The 24,175-nt window shown below is 43.9% G+C and overlaps 3 protein-coding genes across 9 annotated transcripts in view; 1 reads left to right on the forward strand and 2 right to left on the reverse strand.

Annotated features, from left to right (window-relative positions):
* Positions 1–7,146, forward strand: part of mpp2b (membrane palmitoylated protein 2b) — a 55,134-nt gene extending 47,988 nt beyond the window's left edge. For 4 of the 5 annotated variants that reach the window (XM_031567744.1, XM_031567751.2, XM_031567762.1 and 1 more), the window contains 6 exons: positions 329–431; positions 3,832–3,900; positions 4,975–5,136; positions 5,667–5,869; positions 6,177–6,305; positions 6,558–7,146. In XM_031567744.1, the coding sequence (XP_031423604.1) occupies positions 329–431; positions 3,832–3,900; positions 4,975–5,136; positions 5,667–5,869; positions 6,177–6,305; positions 6,558–6,734 (843 nt within the window). In that variant the 3' untranslated portion in view covers positions 6,735–7,146. The remainder of the gene's footprint in view (positions 1–328; positions 432–3,831; positions 3,901–4,974; positions 5,137–5,666; positions 5,870–6,176; positions 6,306–6,557) is intronic. The other variant, XM_031567756.1, reaches the window with a different exon arrangement.
* A 2,363-nt stretch (positions 7,147–9,509) lies between these two features.
* LOC116220519 lies at positions 9,510–13,156 on the reverse strand. 3 transcript variants are annotated; one of them, XM_031567776.2, is made up of 6 exons: positions 12,715–13,153; positions 12,051–12,167; positions 11,704–11,847; positions 11,339–11,497; positions 10,967–11,069; positions 9,510–10,601 (listed from the first exon to the last, which is right to left on the reverse strand). In XM_031567776.2, the coding sequence occupies exons 2-6, from the start codon at positions 12,113–12,115 to the stop codon at positions 10,425–10,427; spliced, it is 648 nt and encodes a 215-aa protein (XP_031423636.1). In that variant the 5' UTR covers positions 12,116–12,167; positions 12,715–13,153; the 3' UTR covers positions 9,510–10,424. The 3 variants fall into 3 exon arrangements, 2 of the variants coding, with proteins under 2 accessions (XP_031423636.1, XP_031423629.1); XM_031567769.2 differs by having other exon boundaries at positions 12,651–13,153; XR_004163710.2 differs by lacking the exons at positions 9,510–10,601; positions 10,967–11,069; positions 11,339–11,497; positions 11,704–11,847; positions 12,051–12,167 and adding an exon at positions 12,251–12,288 and having other exon boundaries at positions 12,651–13,156.
* A 3,706-nt stretch (positions 13,157–16,862) lies between these two features.
* On the reverse strand, positions 16,863–23,688 carry LOC116220522 (wiskott-Aldrich syndrome protein family member 2-like). Its single transcript, XM_031567795.2, has 3 exons — positions 23,313–23,688; positions 18,934–19,198; positions 16,863–17,616 (listed from the first exon to the last, which is right to left on the reverse strand). The coding sequence occupies exons 1-3, from the start codon at positions 23,330–23,332 to the stop codon at positions 17,407–17,409; spliced, it is 495 nt and encodes a 164-aa protein (XP_031423655.1). The 5' UTR covers positions 23,333–23,688; the 3' UTR covers positions 16,863–17,406.
* Between the last annotated feature and the right edge of the window lie 487 nt (positions 23,689–24,175).

The raw sequence follows: 24,175 nt of genomic DNA on the forward strand, positions 1-24,175 counted from the left end.
GGACCAGATATGATGAACAGATATGTGTCCAGTTTCCCTGTCTAATCACCATTGGTGTGTGTGTGTGTGTGTGTGTGTGTGAGAAGGAGAGCCCCACAGGGTTCCACACACACACACACACACACACACACACACACACACACACACACACAGAGGACACTTGTGTTGCGTAGGTCTTGTATGTGGAGCTTCAGGCCTGGAGGGCCTCAGATTAGCCCCTGATTCTGACTGCTGTCTCCCCACAGGCATTTCACCGTTAGTGTGTGTGTGTGTGTGTGTTTGTGTGTGTGTGTGTGTGTGTGTGTGTGTGACTGCTGTCTCCCCACAGGCGTGTCACCAGAACGGGGGCAGCGCTGGCCTCATTCCAAGCCAGGTGCTGGAGGAGAAGAGGAAAGCCTTCGTGAAGAGGGACCTGGAGCTTACCACAACAGGTGAAGGATGATCTCACACACACACACACACACACACACACACACACACACACACACACACACACACACACACACACACACACACACACACACACACACACACATATATATATATATATATATGCAGTGCACACACATTCGAACATACACACTCAAATGCACACAACCACAGCACAGCACTGCAGGTGGTGTATGACCTCCTGCATATCTCCTACAAACGCACACACACACACACACACACACACACACACACACACACACACACACAGAGAGAGAGCTAAGCACATCAGGTGGAGTGTGATCTGCGTTCTACACACATAATCCTAAACTACACATTACAAATGCAGACATAGTACAGTAGTGAGAGCGAGAGAGAGACAGAGAGAGAGAGAGCGAGAGAAAGAGAGGATAAGATGAGAAACCAGAGAACTGTAATGGATTAGATGGGACATTCATTACTGAAAGCTCCCAAGCAATCATTGGAAATGTAGTCTTGTACAGGGGTCAGAGTATGTGCCAAGGGCATCATGGGATATGTATGCAGGAGGAAAGTGTTCTTTTGAAGGTGGTCTGGGTTTGGGAGCAGGAGAACCAGAGCAAAGATTGCCCTGTTCAGTATTAGTGTCCTGTTCAACAAGGGAGCTACACAAAGAAATCTCAGGAGGAAAGCAACACCCACACACACACACACACACACACACAGACTGTCCCGTAGACACCCCCCTCACACACTCTCCGTGTGATCAGACAGGAAAGGATGACCTTCACACCTATTTCTCTCTCTCTTTCTTCTCTTTCTCTCTCTTTTCCTCACTGTCTTTCTTCTCTCTCTCTCTGTCTCTCTCTTTCACTCTCTCTCTCTTCTCTTCCCTCTCAATATTTCCCTCACTCTGTCCTCCTGTCTTCCTCTTCCTCTCTTCTCCATCTTCCTCATTATCTCTCTGTCTGGCCCTCTTTCTGTCCCTCTCACTCTGACTGTCAATCAATCAATCAATCAATCAACCGATCGATCAATCAATCAGCAAAATTATGCTTTATTGGCATGAATGACTTAACTAATTGTTGCCAAAGCTACAAGTTTGAAACTATTTAGAGGGTTCATATGATTGATTTGAAACATTTTGCAGGCATAGCATTAATGAAAAAAGAAAAGAACAACATAGAAAAGACTATCTCTCACTCTGTCCCTTCCTTTCTCTCTCTTCCCATCTCTCTCTCCCTTTCTCTCTCTTCATTTCTCTCTCTCCCTTTCTCCCTCTCTGTTCTCACCTATCCTCTTTCTGTTTTTCCCATATTCTCCTACTTTCTCTTTTCTCCACTGTTATTCTCTCCATCTGTCTGACTGTCAGTCTCTCTCTCTCTCTCTCTCTCCCTCACTGTCTCTTCTCTATCTCTCTCTCCCTCAGTCTCCCTTCTCTTTCTATTTCTCCCTTCTATTCTGTCTCAGTCTCTCTCTTCTCTCTCTCTCTCTCTCTCTCTCTCTCTCTCTCTCTCTGTCTCTCCCTCTCTCTCTCTCTGCATATATAATGTGATGAGAGGAGGTTAAAGGGCCCTCTGACACCATGGATGATTTATATCCCCCAGAGGCAGGACTGACAGCTGCATAACTCATCCCCTACCCCTCAGACACCGACCACTCCTCACACTGGACACTCAGTCACAGACAGTACCCATCCCCTACCCCTCAGACACAGACCACTCCTCACACTGGACACAGAGTCACAGACCGTACCCATCCCCTACAGACACAGACCACTCTTCACAGTGGACACAGGCAGTACCCATCCCCTACCCCTCAGACACAGACCACTCTTCACACTGGACACAGAGTCACAGACAGTACCCATCCCCTACAGACACAGACCACTCCTCACACTGGACACAGAGTCACAGACAGTACCCATCCCCTACTCAGAGACCACTCTTCAGGGTGGACACTCAGTCACAGGCTTACACTGAGACGGTCTGTGGCAGGCTGCTGCCTGTGCTAAAGACCAGTGTTGACGGGCGGTGAAACAGCGGTTTAAGGTCGTGTGGTGTTTTCTAAACCGCTATGTCGGTGCGTTCTCTGTTGTAATATTTGTGAATGTCGTAAGAGTTTCATTCCACATCTGGAAGCAGCAGTTGCGTAGAAAAGAGAACGTGTCGTGTGTCATGTGTCATGTTTCAAAATGGCCACTGTGATGGCATCGCTTTGTTGTTAACCCCACCAGGCCTCAGCAGGGCTGCAGAACTCCACAGTGAGGGGTCATAGGTCAAGGCCTCAGCAGGGCTGCAGAACTCCACAGTGAGGGGTCATAGCCTCAGTACACACACTGTTAAAAACACAGGATCAAGAGTGTGTGCTGTTAGTGTGTGCTGTTAGTGTGTACTGTTAGTGTGTGCTGTTAGTGTGTATTGTTAGTGTGTGCTGTTAGTGTGTGCTGTTAGTGTGTACTGTTAGTGTGTGCTGTTAGTGTGTATTGTTAGTGTGTACTGTTAGTGTGTACTGTTAGCCCGTGCTGTTAGTGTGTACTGTTAGTGTGTGCTGTTAGTGGGTATGTTAGTGTGTATGTTAGTGTGCGCTGTTAGTGTGTGCTGTTAGTGTGTGTGTGCTGTTAGTGTGTGCTGTTAGTGTGTGTGTGCTGTTAGTGTGTGCTGTTAGTGTGTGTGTGCTGTTAGTGTGCTGTTAGTGTGTGCTGTTAGTGTGTGTGCGCTGTTAGTGTGTTCTGTTAGTGTGTACTGTTAGTGTGTATGTTAGTGTGTATGTTAGTGTGCGCTGTTAGTGTGTTCTGTCAGTGTGTGCTGTTAGTGTGTATGTTAGTTTGTATGTTAGTGTGCGCTGAAAGCCCGTGCTGTTAGTGTGTACTGTTCTGCAGTCTGCAGCCTCATCGCTGTCCTTCCCCGGCTGGCCACAGCAAGTCTGAGACAGTGATATGTTAGGGAGAGAGACCTCACTGACTCTCAGCTTTTCACTCTAGATGGGAGATGGTTTCATTAAAAAGTTGTAGATAGCGCCCCTGTTTGGTGCGGAACGGTATCGCATATTTGGTGTCATACACCTTAAGATTGACCAGATTGTAGTGTGAAGCACCTGTGACTGTAATGAAAACAATAACACACACACATACACACACACACACACACACACACACACATACACACACACGCATCTCATCGAGAAAGACATTTGGACACCACAGGAGATGTACCAGTGGATATGTCAGAGATATTTGACAGGAAACAAAAATCAATATTTTTCTAGGAGCCTCTAGATATCCATCCCTCCTCTTCACACACACACACACTCGCACACACAGGCCACACACACACACACACAAAGACACACACAAACAGGCACACACACACACACACACACAAAGGCACACTTAGTTGGCATTCCTCTGTGTCTCCCCCTAAGGACCCCTGTGTGCAGGTATGGGGGGAAAGAAGAAGAAGAAGATGATGTACCTGACCACCAAAAACGCAGGTACACTCTCAACCACTCCTCATTTCTTATACAGAGGATTCCCTTAGTGCTACACTAGATCATTGATTTTTTTTTAAACTGAAGGGTTAGCATGTCCAAAGGTTTTAAATACTTTATTAAGTCATTACATTTGTGTCACTGGACTAATCTCGTCATCTTCAGAAGCTTTACGACAACATAAGCTCTAAGAGCAGAAGAAATACGTCAATAAATAACCCAACTAAATCAACCAAAATGTATTTATTGCAGTGTTAAAACAAGTTATGGACAATTATGGGATAGCAGGTAGTGGACCAAACCACTTACAGTGGAAATCTGGTTTGCTCCATTACCTCGCAGTGACTCTTAGCTTAACTTCACTTAAAAACGCCACATTCTGCACTCAACTTAACTTCACTTAATTGAACTTAAAAACAGCTCATTTTGCATTTATAATTGCACAAGTGCGTTCAGTCCATATTATTGTACTATTTAAAATGACGTAGTTGGGGTAACAATGATATCTTGAGAGGAACACCCCTCAGGGATTTCCGCCTGTGGATGACACTGCCACCAAAAATGCAGGTACACTGTCGACCAATCCAACGCCACTCCATCATCTACTCCACCCTGCCCTTAGCTATGGTCATATGAGTGATTAGTCCATTACTACTAATTACTTACTTATGGAGTTATGGATGGATGGATGGATGGATGGATGGGTACATAGGTGGATGGATGGATGGATGGATGAATGGAGTTATGGATGGATGGATGGATGGATGGATGGATGAATGGAGTTATGGATGGATGGATGGATGGTGGGATGGATGAATGAATGGATGGATGGGTAAATAGATGGATGGATGGATGGATGGATGGATGGATAGATGGATGGATGGATGAATGAATGGATGGATGGGTACATAGATAGATAGATGGATGAATAGATTGGTTCTCTAATGTAGTTGGATGGATGGCCCAATGGGTTAATGTATACACTGAGAGATAAATAGCTGGACAGATAGATGGAATGATATAATCCTATAGTTAGAGGCACTGATTGGAGGTGTGATGCAAGGTGTTGTGTTCTAGAGTTTGACCGTCATGAGCTACGGATCTATGAGGAGGTGGCGAAGGTTCCTCCGTTCCGCAGGAAGACTTTGGTTCTAATCGGAGCACAAGGCGTGGGGCGCAGGAGCCTGAAGAACAAGCTGTTGGTGTCGGACCCCCAGCGCTACGCAACCACCACACCCTGTGAGTAGAGAAAACAATCATATACATACTACATACTACATACTACATACTACATATTACATACCACATACTACACCCCACCCTGTGAGTAGAGAAAACATTTGTATACATACTACATACTACATACTTCATACCACAACCCACCCTGTGAGTACTGAAAACATTCATATACATACTTCATACTACATACTACATATTTCATATTACATACTAAAGCACACCCTGTGAATACTGAACACATTAGTATGCATATACTACATACTACACCACACCCTGTGAGTACCGACATTATTCATCTACATACTTCATACTACACACTACATACTATACCCTACACAGCGCTCTGAGTAATGTGCATGACTGAGCATGTTGTGTCATTAGCATGCTACATGGTGGCCTCATGTCACATGAGGCTGTGTTTGTGCAGACACATGTACACCGCGCTCTGAGTAATGTTGTGTTTGTGCAGACACATGTACACTGAGCATGTTGTGTCCCATGACCCATGACCCCTGGCTGTGTTTGTGCAGACACATGCCGCAAGCCCAAGGTGGGGGAGAAGGACGGGCAGATGTACCTGTTCATGATGCGCAGCGAGATGGAGTACGACATCAAGAGCGGCCGCTTCCTCGAGCACGGCGAGTACGACCAGAACCTCTACGGCACCAAGATCAACTCCATCCACGAGGTCATCGACTCCGGAAAGATCTGCATCCTGGACGTCAACCCACAGGTCAGGGCTGCTGATCGTACATGAAGGCTGATAGATGCTTTATGACCTCCAGGTCGGAGGTAGTAGATGGATGGGGTCACACCTCTTTATTTTGATTAGATTTAACAGTTGTCACAGACTTGATTTAGCATGAACAGCAGAAACATGTCAACGTTTAAGCGAGTTACTGTTATATTGACTGCAAACGTATTCATTGAAGTATTTTATCATTATCCATTCACTCGAACAAACAGCATGTAGTAAGACCCCATTAGACGCCAGTGTTGCTCTGCACAGCTCTAATGACATCAGTCATGTGATCCAACAGGCACTGAAGGTTCTGCGGACATCAGAGTTCCTACCTTACGTTGTGTTCATCGAGGCGCCGGACTTTGAGGTTCTGAAGGCCATGAACCGATCGGCCATTGAATCAGGAGTGGTGAACAAACAGCTTACGGTAAACTTATTTTCCTTTTTGTTCACCTGTAAGTGTGTGTGTGCGTGTGCGTTTGTGCGTGTATGCGTGTGTGTTCATGTTTGTTTCTTGTATTTGTTTCATATTTCAGAATATTGTGTTTTATTTATGGTTGATTACATTATTGCAAAATTGTGTGTGTGTGTGTGTGTGCGTGCATGTGTCTGTCTGTCTGTGTGTGTGCGTGCATGTGTCTGTCTGTCTGTGTGTTTGTGTGTGTGTCTTTTTCTGCAGGACTCTGAGTTGAAGAGGACAGTGGATGAGAGTGAGAGGATAAAGAGAGCGTACGGACACTACTTTGATTACACCATCGTCAATGACAATCTGGAGGGTGCCTACCGCAGCCTGAGGGTGGCGCTAGAGAGACTCATGTCAGAGTACCAGTGGGTGCCCGTCAGCTGGGTCTTTTAAGACTGAAAGAGACCTGGGACAGAGAGAGAGGGGGAGAGGGAGGAGGGATGCAGAAGAGGAGAGAGATGGATGGATGATGGAGAGAGAGAGAGAGAGGTTAGAATAGGGATCCAGAGACCAAGGCTTTTATGATGTGTACAGAAGGAGAGAGAAAGAGGGCTGAAGAAGGAGAGAGAGAGAGAGAGAGAGAGAGAGAGAGAGAGAATGATATGGCCTCCAAAAACGCCATTCCACCAGGCCGAAAGCCCTCTTATAGGCCAGTTTCAATGCCACTCACCCGACCCTACCGGCTTCCCATTGGCTGTCTCTTGGGAGGGTGGTGCCAGTTATCATTGACTGGTTTAAGAGGAAATCACAGAGATGTGTGGCAGAAACTGCAGAAGTGATGACACATTCAGTGTGTGTGTGTGTGTGTGAAAGTGTCTGAATGTGTGTGTGTGTGTGTGTGTGTGTGTGAATGTGTGTGAATGTGTGTGAATGTGTGGGTGGGTGTATGGTTGGCACGGATCAGTCATGTAACCAGCAGAGTAGGTCTCTATATTTATAGATTGCCGTCAGAAAATGTCCGCTGTTTTAGATATACTCAGAGTGTCCTTCAAGCGAGAGGCTCTCTTGAGATGACCATGTAACCTTTAGGATGTCGTTTACAGGAGTTGTGTAGTGTAAAGGAGGAAACAAAACAATGAATATGCTGATGTATCATGTCTTTGGAATACAATTTACATGTCCTGGGTTGTCTTCTGTTGATTGTAAATATATTTAGAAAATACCAGAAAATCTAACTTTTATTTGAATATTTGTACGATTATTATCGCTGTACAGCATTCTTATTCTTGACCAGTATGGAGTAGCAATATCAACGTAACATCCTGCGTTTGCAGTGCTTCCTTCAGAAGCGATCTGAAAGTGACATAAATCAGCTGAACTGAATGAAGTGTGTGTGTGCTTTTATTCAGTGCAGAAGATTCTAGAAAAACAGCTCACTTCGGTCCAGATCTGGCTCACAGTCGTGCTCCGAGCATCAACCCTTCATTATTCAGTGCAGAAGATTCTAGAAAAACAGCTCACTTTGGTCCAGATCTGGCTCACAGTCGTGCTCCGAGCATCAACCCTTCATTATTCAGTGCAGAAGATTCTAGAAAAACAGCTCACTTCGGTCCAGATCTGGCTCACAGTCGTGCTTCGAGCATCAACCCTTCATTATTCAGTGCAGAAGATTCTAGAAAAACAGCTCACTTCGGTCCAGATCTGGCTCACAGTCGTGCTTCGAGCATCAACCCTTCATTATTCAGTGCAGAAGATTCTAGAAAAACAGCTCACTTCGGTTCCAGATCTGGCTCACAGTTGTGCTTCGAGCATCAACCCTCCAGCAGAGGAACATTCTGATAAAAGAATGCGTTCATCAACAATGTAAGATTCTAAAATTCCACGTAACATTCAAGGGGGACCCAGGTGTTCTTTAGAGCGTTCGTTCTACAACATTCTAAACACACTGGTGTGATGGTACCTGCTGCAGGGTTACCATGGAGTGAGTCTGCACTTAGTGTTCAGTAGGTTGGCCCCATTCCCCTTTTGACATTTGGCAGATGAGTGAAAGTACTATTCTATGTTCTATGACTTTTTGAAAGAAAGCAGAAGAAGGAAGAGCAAAGGAACGAAACATCTTGCCTGCTCCATCTCAGAGGCACAAAATGGTGGAAGAAGACATCTTCATTGATTCATTTATTTTAATGCTGGTCATTTTATTGATTTATTGCTCTTAATGGGAAATTAAGATATTTTTCGGTTTTAGATGGCTTAAGTGGTGTCAGATGTGTTGAAGGCTTAAGTAATGTTCTGTTTATTCCCTTTCTCTAACTCCCTGAGGAAACTTTACGATGAATTCCTCCGGTTTAGAAACGCAGTATTGGGGACATACGTGTTTGCATGATTGTTGGCTATTTTAGGAGGGTGTTTTCTTTTGCCTTAATCTCCAAGTCCAAAATGCCACGGCACGTTTCCATGGGAACCTCGGTGGATCCCATAGGCCATCTCTGTGGCGCTCAGTAGAAAAAGACGCTTCCTCTTGTCTGGCATCACTTCCTGAAGCCCTGTCACTTCCTGTGAGTGATTAGATATCTAGTGCATATGGATGGGCTCTTAGGCTTGGTTGGCCTCTAGGGGTGTGGTGCTACACAGATCAGTTGTTTTAAATGTTCAAAGGAAACCCAACATTAAAGGTGAGAAAGGTCTGTTTTTGGTTTGTCCTGTTTTTATTTACTGTCCACTGGACCTAAGAACCGTTCATTGTAGCTCAGCAAACAGTCTTATTTCTAATCTTTTCCTTGTGAGTAAATAATCTCTATTCTCACATGCCAATGTGGTGACTGATGGTATAATGCCTGGTGTTTTTGGTTACTTAATGTGGTCAAGGGCCATCTGCTTAGAACTGAAGTGATCTGACTCTTATTCAGAAGAGCCCATCACATACTGTTATATTTGCATAAACATTTCTACCTTACACTTACCTAAACGTACCTATGTAGTAGTTGATAACGTGCCGCTATGGTATCGTCGTATCATCAAACAAAAGGTTGCTTCCTACAAGCTCATAAACACTGAGATTGTGGAAAGCCAGTGCGACCATTTAAGCCACTTCGTGCAGAGCCACCTTCTGTCAGATTCAGGCAGTTCACGGCACAGGTGTTTAGGTGAAGGGAAAAGACAGAGCGCATCTGGTGGACAAAGCAAGAACTGCAGGTCTAAAATGAGAAATATCATTGAGGAGCAATTCACTGAATTTGACAACCACCTTTAAGAAGATACCAAATAACAAACACCCACTGCAAGACCCCACAGGTCTGACATCAAACCCAATGCACTAGGCATAGATGGGGAAAAACATTGGAAATATAATACTGAGAGCTATCTATTTTCAGGACAGGATAAAATGCCATGTCTCCTCAAACACAGTATATACAAAAACACAAAACAGTTACTTTTTAAAAAAGGATACTATTTAAATGTTTAACCTAACAGTGTATGTAAACCTTGATTGTGAAATTGACATGGTATTAGTTGGTAATCATGCCATGATAACAAAATCACATTTAAATGCATATAGGGTACCTGGATGAGAGTTGTCATGGCGACACCAAGGCAACCTGTTTTCCCTCCACAGGAGATAAACGGACACAGAATATTTCCTCACGGGGCACTAGCATTCACAGGTATTCACAGGTCATCATGATATTTTCACTACGACACCAATATATCATGACACGGTTGAAGAAGGCTAAAAGGTTCACTTGAAAAGGAAACAATTCTATAAAGCTGGAAAATGTCAGATAATGTACATTATTAATTAGCAGTATGATATTTAAAGAAACAGAAACAATGTAAAGTGCACTCTAATCCCGGCCAGTAATGTCTAAAAGCGTATTCTAGCTGTATAGACTGACTGCACCAGAGATCAGCTTTATTTCGGAAGCTGAAGACGCAAACACCGCCGTCTGCTGTTCCTGGACGTCAACCAATGTCCTTGTTTTTCACTGAGTCCAAAAACAGTCCAAAAACAAAACAAAGAAACCTGATGCCATTTTGTCTTCACTGTACTTCATAGAAAGGGTTCCTTAATTTGCTCTTAACAATGCTGCCAGTTATATTGTCTGTACAGTGGCCCGGGTGTGATGGCAGCCAACATTGGCATCCCTAGAAAATGGTGACCTGGAGAGGGTGTGTTTGGGGGTAGGGCAGCTCCACTTGCGGTGTTGGATGGTCAGCCACTGACGAGTATTGAGGATATAATTGGTGATGGGAGAAAAATACCTCTGAATATGAAGGTGGTGCCCCCTGCTGGTCAAAGCCTTCCACTGCAGGCTGAAGGTCCTGCTCAAAAACACGGAAAACGGATGAGGGACAAATCACTGCATTCTGTTTCTAAAGATGGCCAATGCCAGGAGCCATAGCAACCAGGTGTTTCAGCAGGACGCTGTCTGTTGCAGCCCTCTTTTTGATCTCACCATCCACACGTTTACAAAGCAGAACGATGCCAGAAGCAAACCACAAAGCCAGTCCTGATCTCTTTGGCACTTAGTAGACACGGTGGTTCAGAAATGTGATGCAAGATGCAAGGAAATGTGTTCAAAGTCAGAAGTCCCCAGAAAGTTCTGCCAAAACGATTTAATCTAAATACTTTTCAGTTGAAAATGACCCCCAGTAGGTAAAGTAAAATAGCTTAATATATAGCCTACCATTGGGTAAGGAGGGGGCAGATCCAGCGAACTATAAGAAGGCGGAGGAAGAGGCTCCATCTCTGTCTCGGCTACAGGAGGCATATCTGGTGCCACTGCAGGTCTGGAAACAGCATGATGGAAAAAATAAGCAATCTTAAATAGATTCAATTATAATTATTGTTGTTGTAGTTAGTTACTTTTGTTATACGGCTATTTAGGCTTGGTTAGTTATTTTTTAAAGCATTTTCAGTCAAATCCATGAAATGAAACCAACAAAAGCATACAGCAGCATGGTAAGCTCATAATGTGAGACAGGCTACATACATGGTAGTGCGGAGGGACACATCCACCACCTCAGCCACGTGAAGCACATCTGGTCCTGGTGCAGACACCACCTCAGCCACGTGAAGCACATCTGGTCCTGGTGCAGACACCACCTCAGCCACGTGAGGCACATCTGGTCCTGGTGCAGCCACATCCTCCAGAGGACGCCAGGAGAGGAGATGGACGTGGCTGCGCTCATCAGGCAGGTCAGAAACATGCAGAGGTCTGGCGTGGGGAGGAGGCAGGAAATGAGGAATCTCTATTATTATCATTATTGTTATTGTTATTGTTGTCATTAACTGTTGTTTTGGTTATGGACTGCCACAATTGACTACATACATAGGAACAGGGCAGGGGTCCTTATGCAGTGACACAGGCTACATACATAGGAACAGGGAAGGGGTCCTTATGCAGTGACACAGGCTACATACATAGGAACAGGGCAGGGGTCCCGGTCCAACTCAGCGATGTGATGCACATCCCCATCCCAATCCTCCAAAGGACGCCAGGAGAGGAGACATACACAGGACACGAGTGGGACACTGGTTAGGAACTGGTCAGGGTCATGCGCATCACTGACAGAGAGAGAGAGAAAGATGGAGAGAGGTTAGAAACTGGTCAGGTTCATGCAGAGGACTGGCAGAGAGAGCGAGAGACACAGAGAGAGAGAGAGAGAGAGAGAGAGACTATGTAAAAAAACAAGTTAATCTTATTACCACAGATATTGGGAGCCTTATTGTCATTATTATTCTTGTTAATATGAACTCTCATAACGTACTTGTATGGATCTGTAGGTTGACGGCGGCAGCCTAGCGGCGTTGGGAAGCACAGATCGAGGGGCATCGTCAAACTCCAGCAGAAGGCACTGTTGGACACTGTTGGACACTATTGGATACTGTTGGACACAATTGGATACTGTTGGACACTGTTGGACACTATTGGATACTGTTGGGTATTGGTGACTTCCTGCCTTGAATCTTATACACAGCAAATGCAGTGTGGATGCAGTAATGATGCTGGAGAGAGAGAGAGAAAGAGAGGGAGAGGGAGAGAGAGAAGGAGAGCGAGAGAGAGAGAAAGAGAGCGAGAGAAAGAGAGCGAGAGACAGAGAGACCATGTTAACCATGACAATAATAATAATAATAATAATAATAATAACAATAACAATAATAATAATAATTGCTAACTGGGCAGAAACCCAAAAGTTAGCCTGAAGGATCAGGATTGGGAGGGCAGCAGTTTTTATTGGAAAAATACTTAGAGCAGGAAGTCTTAACAGTACATAATCATACAACCAGGTCGCAGGATGAAGTCTTGATAGTCACATAATCACACAACCAGGTCGCAGAATGAAGGTTACAAACAGGACAAAAAATACCTCATTCATTTGTAATCCAACAGTCTTTGATTCAGAGAGGACAGCAGGTGGACAGGACACTTACAGCATCAGGAAGAGACACGGCTCATCGGCTCATCAGACGGGGGCTCCTTCTTTAAAAGCCGCCACCAAGGGACATGAACTTCCCACAAAAACACACAGCTGTCCAACTGCCCTCTCCAGTCCAGGGTCAACAGAGCTTTTACTGCGCTTCCTCTTCATCTAAAGCTTTCGAAATCCAGCGAAGGGGACTTTGTCCAACTTCATCACATGTGTCTTAGAGGAGGGACTTCTGCAGGTGCCTAGATTTTCCACAGTGTGTACCACAGACGTCAGTAATTACAATCACGTGTGTGTGTGTGTGTGTGTGTGTGTGTGTGCGCGCGTGTGTGCGTGTGTGTGCATTTGTTTATGTGTAGGCCTATATATCTCACAGAACATCATTATGGTCTTAGTGCAAAAACCCAGAATTGAATAACCACTAATCTATATATATATATATATATATATATATATAATTTTTTTTAATATGATTTTTATAAATAATAATATATTACTTGGTGCAAAGTTGACATATCTTATGATCTCTATATCTCTATATCTAAATATAGTGACTTCCCTAGCCCGCCCTACATCCTGACGGTGAGTTGCATTGAAGTCCAAGGTTACCATGATATCAGGTGGCCTGATGCTAAGCTAACCTAGCGCTGACCTACTTAAGTGATAATTTAAGTGTAGTGTGGACTCTGTAACACACTTTACGACCACTTGCGGTAAACGCGGGGTGGTCCTCAGAGGGCAGTTACCTAATATTGCATAATATCATACATTTACGAGCTAAAAGGAAGTACTTGGAGACAGATTGGGAAGTGGAACGTTTTTTTTATGAGAAATGAAGGACTCTGGCCTCCCTGTTCTTTCCGAAACTTCATTTTGTATTTTTCCTTCACCACACCTTGTGTGTTACACACCCAAGCACAAGACAACCTGCGCTCATCCTAGATATCTCTAGGTTATTTCAGTTTAGTTATTCATTTGTTTGTTTTTGTTTTTGTTTTGTTTTGTTTGTTTCTCATACATTTCCAGCGCATGTCTTGTGTCCTCAAATATACTACATTTCTTGAAAAAAGGAACACGATCATTTTCTTTAAAAGTAAGCTATTTAAGGGTTTCACAAAATGATGTATACAAAAAATGTTATGTAACAAAAATGGTATCATTTGAGGATTGGATGAAAATGTGATATTGTGACATTATAGAGAGGCAGGCTTAACAGGTTGTTGTGGGTGTCTATGATTCAACACATTTCAATGCTTCAACCACAGTGCACCACATGTAGGCCGCAACATGAACCACGAAAAGTCCTTTAGAAAACGAATCCCGCTCCACAGGCGCGCATCTACACAATCTTTAGCTCATAAAAAAGAACGAGTCGTGCTTAGCTACCAAAAAAAAGTTCGTCGCTGACTTTCCAGTCAATTTTTGGTGCGTCTATGTTTTATGCCGAACTAGTTTCTTCAGAGCGCACAAGGATCTTGGTCGCGAGTGCTGGCACTTTTCGACACGTGATCATGCTACACCAATAAGGTAGCTGCTTTTTGTCAACAGAGTTGCAAGATGGCGTCCACCATGCCTTCGTCGTGCAATACGGAAGACGAAGAAAATACACCGGAATGTCTTAATAAATCAAAAAAACAAACATTGTTTTATGCATATTACTTCAGTCAAGCACGAGGAGGTACATTATTTCACCACTACACGATGGAATACATACAGGACAAGCCTACAAACGTGGCTCGGGTTGGAGGGTGAGTCTCGAGACATGGCTGAGAACTTCAAACACTGTGTTGATGTGGAGTTTGAAAATATTCCCGAGGATGCATGGGCCAGCTGAGGAAGGCCTTAATTGAACTGGTGAAAGCCAATGAAGGCCTTGATGCTTCAAACTACAGGTAACTGCAATGCATTTTTCTCTCAAGTCTTATTATTTGTCATGTGCAAGTCCAGCTTTACACAACATGTGTGTGACAGGCCTGAGAAACTGTTTTTAAGTCTTGCTGTTTGCACAGACATGTACCAGTTGGCAACAAGGAGAATAGCTGGTGTGTGTGTGTGTGTGTGTGTGTGTGTGTGTGTGTGTGTGTGTGTGTGTGTGTGTGTGTGGTGTGTGTGGTGTGTGTGGTGTGGTTAGTGATGTTGTGTGCCTTTCTTGGGCATCTTTGGTGTTAAATGTGCTGTATGGCAGATAGGTTCTAGCCTGTTATGTCTTGTACCACCTCCACCACTCTCTGCTTTTCATGATACTCCTGTGACTCTTAATTGTCACTGTTTTGTTGTGTTGCAGACAGGATATGTTGAAGAAGAGGCTGACTCGTGATTTCCCCCATCAGTATCAAAAACCTAGAACGGTCACGTAGAGCTGATGCAGGGTCACAACGCATACAAATCTTAGACCCGGATCAGAGGACCCCAACCCAATGGAAAAAGTTTCTCTCAGAAGGAACAAATAAGGAAGCACTTGCCGAATTCCTGTATGTTGCATGGAAAAATGCAGACCTTACAATAGTGGGCAAAAACCTCTGCTTGTACATCGCACATACAAATCAATGTCACTGTGTGACTGTTAAGGAGGGTGTACAGTCTGTTCGTGTTGTTGAAGACCTGTTGTTGTTTTTACATGCACAACATGCTGCACGGGAGCATAAAGCTGTCATTATCAAGAGCTCTGACACTGATGTGGCAGTCATTGCTGTAAGTGTGCAGACAGATTTGCCATGCAGTTTATATGTTTTCACAGGGACTGGCAACAGGACACGTATCATTGACATTACCAAGGTGTCATCAGCAAACAAAATATAAGTGCTCCATCACCTGCTGAATGTGGTTGGCAAATAGAGGATGGGACCTTGCACCTGGATGACCAGAAATCCGGCCCCTGACAGTGTTTTGCATGTGATACACTGCGGCTGCAAAGGTGCCTGTGAGACAGGAAGATGTTCCTGTTTTTCTGCAGGACTGTGTTACACAGACTTATGTCGTTGCTGTAATTGTGCCAACACAAAAGAAACTGAGGAACTGGAAGATGACTCTCCTGACACTGACAGTGAGGACTGAGTGTCCTTAATCTGTTATTTCTTATTTAGTTTTGTACAGTTTTATATATCATATTTTTCATAAAGATTGTTTTTATGCTTCATCAGTGTTGTTTTAATTTGTGGAAGAATGAATGAATGAATGAACGAACGAACAAATGGTCATTGGTATAAGTACAATTACTGCCTTTTATTGATACAAGGAAGGAGGTTTATTTGTCACATACATAGAAATACTAACGTAAAGCATGTAGTCATTGTGTGTGTTCAGGATACGGAATGCTTGAGGAAAGAAGCTCCTCCTCAGTCTCTCTGTTCTGGTCTTGTAGCAGCAGAGACGTTTGCCTGACCTCAGTGTTTTGAAAAGTCCATGGTCAGGGATGTTAGGAGTCCTTTACAATACTTTGGGCCCTGGTACGTAGTCTTCTCTTGTAGGTCTCCTGCAGAATAGGGAGAGGTGCTCTGATGATGCGGCACTGCAGTCACAGGCTGTACAGTTCCCATACCAAGTGATGATGCTGTCAGGACACACAGCTGATGGGTGCTGATGCTATGAACTTCCTCAGCTGACGTAGGAAGTACAGTCTTTGCCTTGATTTCTTCAGTGTGTGCTGGGTGTTCACAGTCCATGTTAAATCGTCAGTAAGGTGTATTCCCAGGTATGTCAAACTTGATCTAAATGACTTAACATAAGCATAACATTATCGTATATTTGCCTCATTGTTCTTATGGGACGCGGCTATGTATACAGCACTATTTAGAATCCATTTAGCCCACTTTTGAGGATGTTCGGGTGTTTTCCTCTTTATCGGTAACGTTGAATCTAACCACGGGAGCCGCCATCTTGCCATTCTGTTGACAAAAAGCAGCTACCTCATTGGTGTAGAACGATCACGTGTCGAAAAGTGCCAGCACTCGCGACCAAGATCCTTGTGCGCTCTGAAGAAACTAGTTCGGCATAAAACATAGACGCACCAAAAATTGACTGGAAAGTCAGCGACGAACTTTTTTTTGGTAGCTAAGCACGACTCGTTCTTTTTTATGAGCTAAAGATTGTGTAGATGCGCGCCTGTGGAGCGGGTTGAAACGAAAACAGTGTTCATGTTGCGGCCTAATGTAGGCACCCAGTCTAGGATGTCCCAGAAACTCTCCAGGGTCCCTGGATGAGAGTGGGCATGGTGACGAATCATCAAAACCCTGTTCTCCGGGGCGATGGCTCGTCACCAAGGAAACGGAATGTTATGGCGAGCATATGGCACTAGCATTGTTCGTCTACAACCTTTAGGGGGTTGTGAATGGGACTTAGCTGTGTAGACTCTTCTCTGCACCTGAGGTTAGGCCCAGTCTTAAAGAGGGACAAGTAAGCACAGCCACAATTGTCAACTGAACTACTGTCCCATCAGTGACTGTCAAACGAATGTCCTTGTTTTTGGTTGCATCCAAGAGATGCCAGCATTTCTCCTTTCCAAAGGGGCGAACACAGTCATTAATGTCAGCTGTCTTTGTTGTCCCAACAATGTCCTTGATATTGGTAGTATCCGGTATGCCAGTTGCTTATTATTTAAGTAAAACACTTCCTTATTTTGGTGTAAAGAGTGTATAGTGACTCATTTTGTGTGTGTGTGGTGAGCAGAGGTCTCAGAGGTCTCCCATATCTGGCCACCCTAGAGTCTGGTCACCTCTACATCGATGAGGCAGAGTGTGGGGGGGTGGGGCGGTTCTGTAGATGGTGTAGGAGGGTGTGGCGGTGGTGGTGGTGGGGGCAGTTCTAGCACTGAGGACAGCTGGTGTTGTGGTTGGCGCTGGGAGACACAGATCTCTGAGTAGGAGGGCGGGGAACCATACTGGAGGTCTGACTCTGCAGGTCGGCAGTCCTGCACAAACACAAGCCATCATAAGCATATACCGGACATCTTTCTTTTCACAAACATGAAATGTTCCCTCCTTTCTACAATTCATCCTTCCATTCATCCATTAATTCATTCATTCATCCATCCATCCATCCATCTATCCATCCATCCATCCATCTATTCATTCATTCATTCATTCATTCATTCATTCATCCATCCATCCATTCATTCAGCCAGTCAGTCAGTCAGTCAGTTATTCAATCATTCTTTAAATTATTCAGTTAATTTGATAATGTTGAATCCGTATTTTAGGATTATATTATATATTATTATGAGTCAGCTTTTAAACACCACACATGAGATTGACAAGCAGGGCTGCATGAAGACCAGAGCCCCTAAAACACCTGATGTGTATGCTTTAAGACCAGAGCTCCTAAAACACCTGATGTGTATGCTTTAAGACCAGAGATCCTAAAACACCTGATGTGTATGCTTTAAGACCAGAGATCCTAAAACACCTGATGTGTATGCTTTAAGACCAGAGATCCTAAAACACCTGATGTGTATGCTTTAAGACCAGAGATCCTAAAACACCTGATGTGTATGCTTTAAGACCAGAGATTCTAAAACACCTGATGTGTATGCTGATGTGTATGCTGGTCCAGACAGAGTGGCACGGTGGCTCAGTTGCTTGCACTGCTGCCTCACAGCAAGAAGGTCATGGGTTTGATTCCCGCATGGGGCGCTGTTGGCTCTGGGGGGCAGGTCCTCCCCAGAGTACACAGTGCTCAGGTGGGCTATCTCCCGGGCCTTTCTGTGTGGAGTTTGCATGTTCTCCCCGTGTTCACAAGGGGTTTCCTCCACTAAGAACCCCAACAGTAAAAACATGCAAAATAACAGAACTCATGTCCATCCCTGACCAAAGATGGACAGTTCACTTCACTTGGTCCCCGGGCGCTGCAAAGCTGCCCACTGCTCCTGGGGGGTCCTTGAGGAAGGACGGTCCAGGATGGGAAAAAGCAGAAAATAAATTCACCGCGACCTCAGGCCTACCTGCGTGTGTGTGTGTGTGTCCTGTGTCGCCTCCATATATGCACGTGTGTGTTCCAGTGTGTTGTGTGTGCCATTAAAAACCTGACAAAGGTTAAGGCCCACATAGAGACACTGACCATGAAACAATACAAAGCACTGATTGTATATCAACAGACACTTACGTACATCTGTTATCATACAACATAACCTGGAGCTGTACCAGGACAACAGCATGTCGGCTAATTGCACATTGTTACAGATAAGACACCTCCCCCCCACCAAAAAAAAAAAGCAGACAATAAAGCTTACCTTTGGGTAGGGAGGGGGCAGATCAAGCTGGAGTGAACTATATGATGGTGGAGCGAAATCCTGGTCCTCTGGCTCAGCTAAGTGAGGCCCATGTGACTCTGGGGCGTCCCAATCCTCTAAGGGACGCCAGGAGAGGAGACGAACACCGGCACACTCATCAGACTGGTGCGCGACAGGCAGGGCTCTTAGCTTGGAGAGGCAGCGATGGTACAAGAAATAGGCTAACCTGAGAACTATCACAAATATAGATAACCCTATAATAAACCTGAAGAGAGACAGAGAAAGAAAAGAGAGAGAGATAAAGAGATGGAGAGCAAGAGAGAGAGAGAAAGGGAAGGGGGGTTTAGAGAAGACTCTTTCAAAACAGCAAACTCAAACCTGGCAACCTTTTGAGCCAGACTGAAAATAATGATGAGTAGAGGATGAGGGGATGCGTAGTGCTGTTTGCTGGTGGCCGGCTGCGTGCAACTGGGGACCGACATGGTGGCTCTGTGGGGGCAGGGGCTCTGGCTTTGGCTTTGCCCCCCCCCCCCCCCCCCCTGCGGTCAGGGGCGGCCCTAGCACATTTGGCGCTCTAGGCGAGCTTCACTCCTGGCGCCCCCCCCCCCCCCCCCCCCCCAAATAATTTTTTTTTTTTTTCCCCACGAAAACAGAATTGCAACTTTCAAAAGCTATTTTGCCCTGTAAGACTGCATTTCTTTCACATAAACACAACAACGAACGCGACGATGAACAAACATTAATTCAAGAACAAATCACTGAGAAAATGTCACGCCTGTGCTGGACTACGCTCCGGCCACGCCCCCTGTTCAACTGTTTATGGACATACACATTTTTGTATTCCAAGATGCATAGCTCTTGATTAGTTGAATCATGTCTAATTAAACTGGCTAGCTCGCTCCACCTAAACTAAAGCTGTCCAAATTTGATTACTCAAATTTTGATGACGCAAAATGACGCAAATTGCGGTACAGCTGAACTTGAACTGATGTTTCGACTGAATGGCAATAACAAGGAACGTCACAAGTCACTGGCTAGCTAGCGTTAGCTAACTAGCAAGATTACATACAATCCATTCACTAAAGTTGACAATACAACACTTGGATTTTTACCAGTATTCCTCATTTGTTGACAAGTTGCCGTGTTTGGCTTCCTTAATGGGTGTGCTATGCAACCAGTAAGATATGTGTAGTGTTGTTGCAGTGGCTATTGGCTTTATATGTGCGCCCCTATTTTAATCATGCCTTTTTTTGTATAATGTAGAATAAATGGACATATCATTTTTGATATACCCGCCTCTGTAAAATCCTTAAAGAACTATGTGACAGGGAGTAGGAAAACTTTCAATGATAAGGTACATCTTTTCTTCTTAACTCCACTAAAGTGCCCGGGGCAATTCACGCATTCGTGAACGTTTTCTTATCTGGAATTCATTCTAGGCTAGAACAGGATTTAAGGATTTACCTTTCTCCTTGGCACGTTTCTCTTCTTCTTCCTTTCTTTTCTTCGTAAATTGCGCCCCGGACGCCTCACTGTGCTAGCATGTTCTGACAACACCAAGGACGTACGTACCCCTTCCGTTTTCGATTTTTGGCTCATTTTATGTTAGATTTTTTTTTTTTATGTCAAAATATTGGTTGGAGATATAGAAGGGGGCGCAAAAAAACTCTGTCCAGCAAAAAAAAAAACATAATTCTTGTTTTTTTTTTTTTTTTGCTGGGCGCAGTTTTTTGCGCCCCCCTCTGAGTGGCGCCCTAGGCGACCGCCTATACCGCCTGTAGGAAAAACCGCCCCTGCCTGCGGTAAAACATCCCTGAATTACCCATGGATGGATGTGTGATCAAATGACCAGATCATTTGTAAAATCAAGACTTTCCGGTGAGTGGCCCAATTAACTGCTATCATCATATGGAATTGCCTTTTCACAAAGATGTCAGCTGCGGGAGGTGTATGGCCTAACACAGTGGTTCTCAAAGGGGGGGGGGGCGCGAACACTCTCCAGGGGGGGCGCGATGTCACAGACGGAGAAAAAAAAAAACGACCGCCGACCTCACTGGTTAGTGAAAGCTCCCTCAGTGGCGAAATGCAAGGGGCTGGACTGACCCAAACAAATCAAATACTGTTTTGCTCCTGATCCACCAATCAAAACGGAGTCTTATCATTTGAACGCGAGTTGCACCCAAGCTTCCGAGTATAAAAAAAAACCGCAGGCATGGTAAGCGCTCACCCTGAGACAACACTCTGCAGTTTGTTCAATTTCTCTTGTTTCCTCTATCATTCAGATATTCATTGCTTAATAAACAGTCTTTTTAAAGACTCACTCCTTCCTTAGTAATACCTCACTGCACTTGCAGTAGGTCTATTCGTAGCCTATTCTAAGGAGTAATTTGCTCCACAGTCTTTTGAAAAAGCTCGTAGCCCCGAGAGCTAGCCTAGCTATCTACCTTCTTCCAACTGCAGCTAGCCCTTTTCTCCTTAACATCTACCTTTACATTTTTCGATCATCCACCGTGTTGCAACAAATAAAACACCAGCACTTGAATACTATTTTGTGCTGTCCCTGTCTACATTGTGTACAGTTCGTTTTGTTAGGAATTATTGCCTAGCACAGCCTTATCCATTATTCGTGTGCAAGTCGTTCACAACCACACATACAAGAACACGACGAACTGAAATGAGAACTTTATTAACTTCACAAACACAACTATGGACAAGTTTCTGATTCGTAAAAGTCAGAAAGAGAAGCCTGTGGACTTCTTTAAACATAAACGTGATGGCCTCCAGCAACAACGAACCACCATCTCCAAGCAGTGTCTGGAGGCATCTTATGTAGTTGCTCATAGAATTGCTAAGCTTGGCAAACCCCATACAATTGCCGAAACACTGATTTTGCCGGCCGCACAAGAAGTGTAGAATAATGACAGGAGCTAAACTCAGCGCAATACCTATGTCAGTATCTTGCTGAATATCAGAAATCAGTTTGGGTCCTACAAAGAGGACTACCGTTAATTGGCCTGAGTTCGGGATCCATTTCCAATAGACATGAAAGAGCAGCTGAAGAGTGACAGTAGACTTAAGCATCTCCCCTCTTTCATCATTCTGGGTAGCAATGATCAGCTTTGCGACATAGCCTTAGAAATGCTCCTCCTTTTCGCGTCGACATATTTGTGCGAGGCAGGCTTTTCAAGACTGACTGCGCTCAAAAGTAAATAACGCAACCACGCACAGATCGAGGATGACCTGAGGATATGTTTGTCAAACATTGCCCCAAGATTTGAGGACCTTTGCAGTGCAAAGCAGGCTCATGTCTCACATTGACAGACCTGTAGGATTTTTTTTGTAAAGATCACAAGAGGCCCATAATAATAACAGTATCCTAATGATAGCAATAATAATAATACTTATTATTATTATGATAATGATAAGAATAATTATTATTATGATTATGATGATAATAATAATACAATAATAATAATTGGTCGATAATCATTAATTATAATAATATTAACATAATGATGGTGATAATAATGAATAGCCTACTGATAGGCCTACTATTACTGATAATAATAATAACAATAATAATACTAAATAGTTATAATAATTGTCTGTATGGGCCTAACAATAACAATAGCCTAACCTTGACATGTCAGGCCTATCAATAACAATATGCTATCTACGGTATCTATCTATCTATCTATCTATCTATCTATATATGGTGGTGTAGTTGAGGGCGGTGGCGGCGGGCTGCGGGCGGCGCGGGGGATGGGGGGGCCCCGACTACCCCTAACCAGCTTTGGGGGGGCCCAGCTTGCAAAAGTTTGAGAACCCCTGGCCTAACATATCCTAAATACATATTGGGACAGCCTCCTTTTATGGGTAACAATTTAAAACGTATACAGTACACAGATATACATTTGCATGGAGTCACAAAAACACATAACATAACCCCCATGGCAAACTACGGCAAATAATCTAGTCTGCCATTAGTCATACCATCACATTCAACTACATCCCCCTTTCACATGGGACTAGAGTGGCATAGTAGGCTTGTCAAACATCTTGATAGCGGTCATGTTGATAACTGATCGTTGTAGCACGAAACAATTCTGTGGTAGGATATGCTGCGGTAACATGTTTACTATAGTTATGTGCGTCTGAGGGATAACGTTAACATTTATTACGTATTAAAAACAATGTTACCTATCATTTAAGCAGGTGAACAAACGGAACTCTTAAGCTCCCGCACTTCCATTTGTTTTAACCTGAAGATTTGCTGTATCACTTGGGGTTCTTTTTTAGTTGCAAATTAATACATTTTGCTGAGTCAATATAAAAACGAACTGTTGTGGTTCATCAGATGGGAAAAGAGGCCTACATACCACTCCTCCAGTGTGTACATGGCCTTAAATTTCTGTTCGAGGGGAAATGTTTACTTTGGTGTATCCAGTACTAGTTTTCCTGTAGAAATCACACTGATTTGTAAATTAAGAATTGCGGGTCTCCTACGTCGAGTCAACTGCGGAGAGGCGTCACTAAATATGGTTCCTCTTTCAGTCTTCTGTTCAATCAATCCTGACAACAAACGTAAATAGACTACCTAGATAAGAAGAATGTATTTAACTGAGTCCAGAACGACATCGAATTTGCTACAGCATGCCCGCCCATCTAGCTAGGCTCCGAGAAGTACAAAAACTTCCGTGTCAACCCATTTGCTTAAGGTAAGTAGCGCTAATACCCGCATAAATTTAGCCCACTTGGACTTTGTAACGCCGACCTGCAATAAAATTGTCACGTTGTGGGTGATTGGCGATCCGCCACCGAAGTGGAAAGAGAGCTTTTGAAACATCACCTTGTCAAAAAGATAAGGTGTGTATGCTGGCCAAACTCACTTAGAAGTCGTTTAATTCATTAATGTCTGCGTTTGCTGTAGGCTTTCAAATAATCATGCTATACTGCACTTAAATGTCCTACATTAAACACATTCAATTCTTTACTTTTACAAAAGGACAACAAAATATTTGTTGTTGTTCCAAGGGCGTAGGTTTGGTCTCAGCATTGGTAGAGACACTGCCCGGCAGCCCCCCCCATATAAAACAAAACGTAGTTGATATTATGTTGAACAGGCAAACTTTATTAAAATATATTAACATTTGTGTACTAACTTGTGGAACTTGGAACTGATTTAAACATAATAAGAATAATAAAACGTTAGTTTTAATACAAAACAGTATTCTGCACCAAA

This window comes from Clupea harengus, chromosome 1 (assembly GCF_900700415.2).
Source record: "Clupea harengus chromosome 1, Ch_v2.0.2, whole genome shotgun sequence".
NCBI classification, from domain to species: Eukaryota; Metazoa; Chordata; class Actinopteri; order Clupeiformes; family Clupeidae; genus Clupea; species Clupea harengus.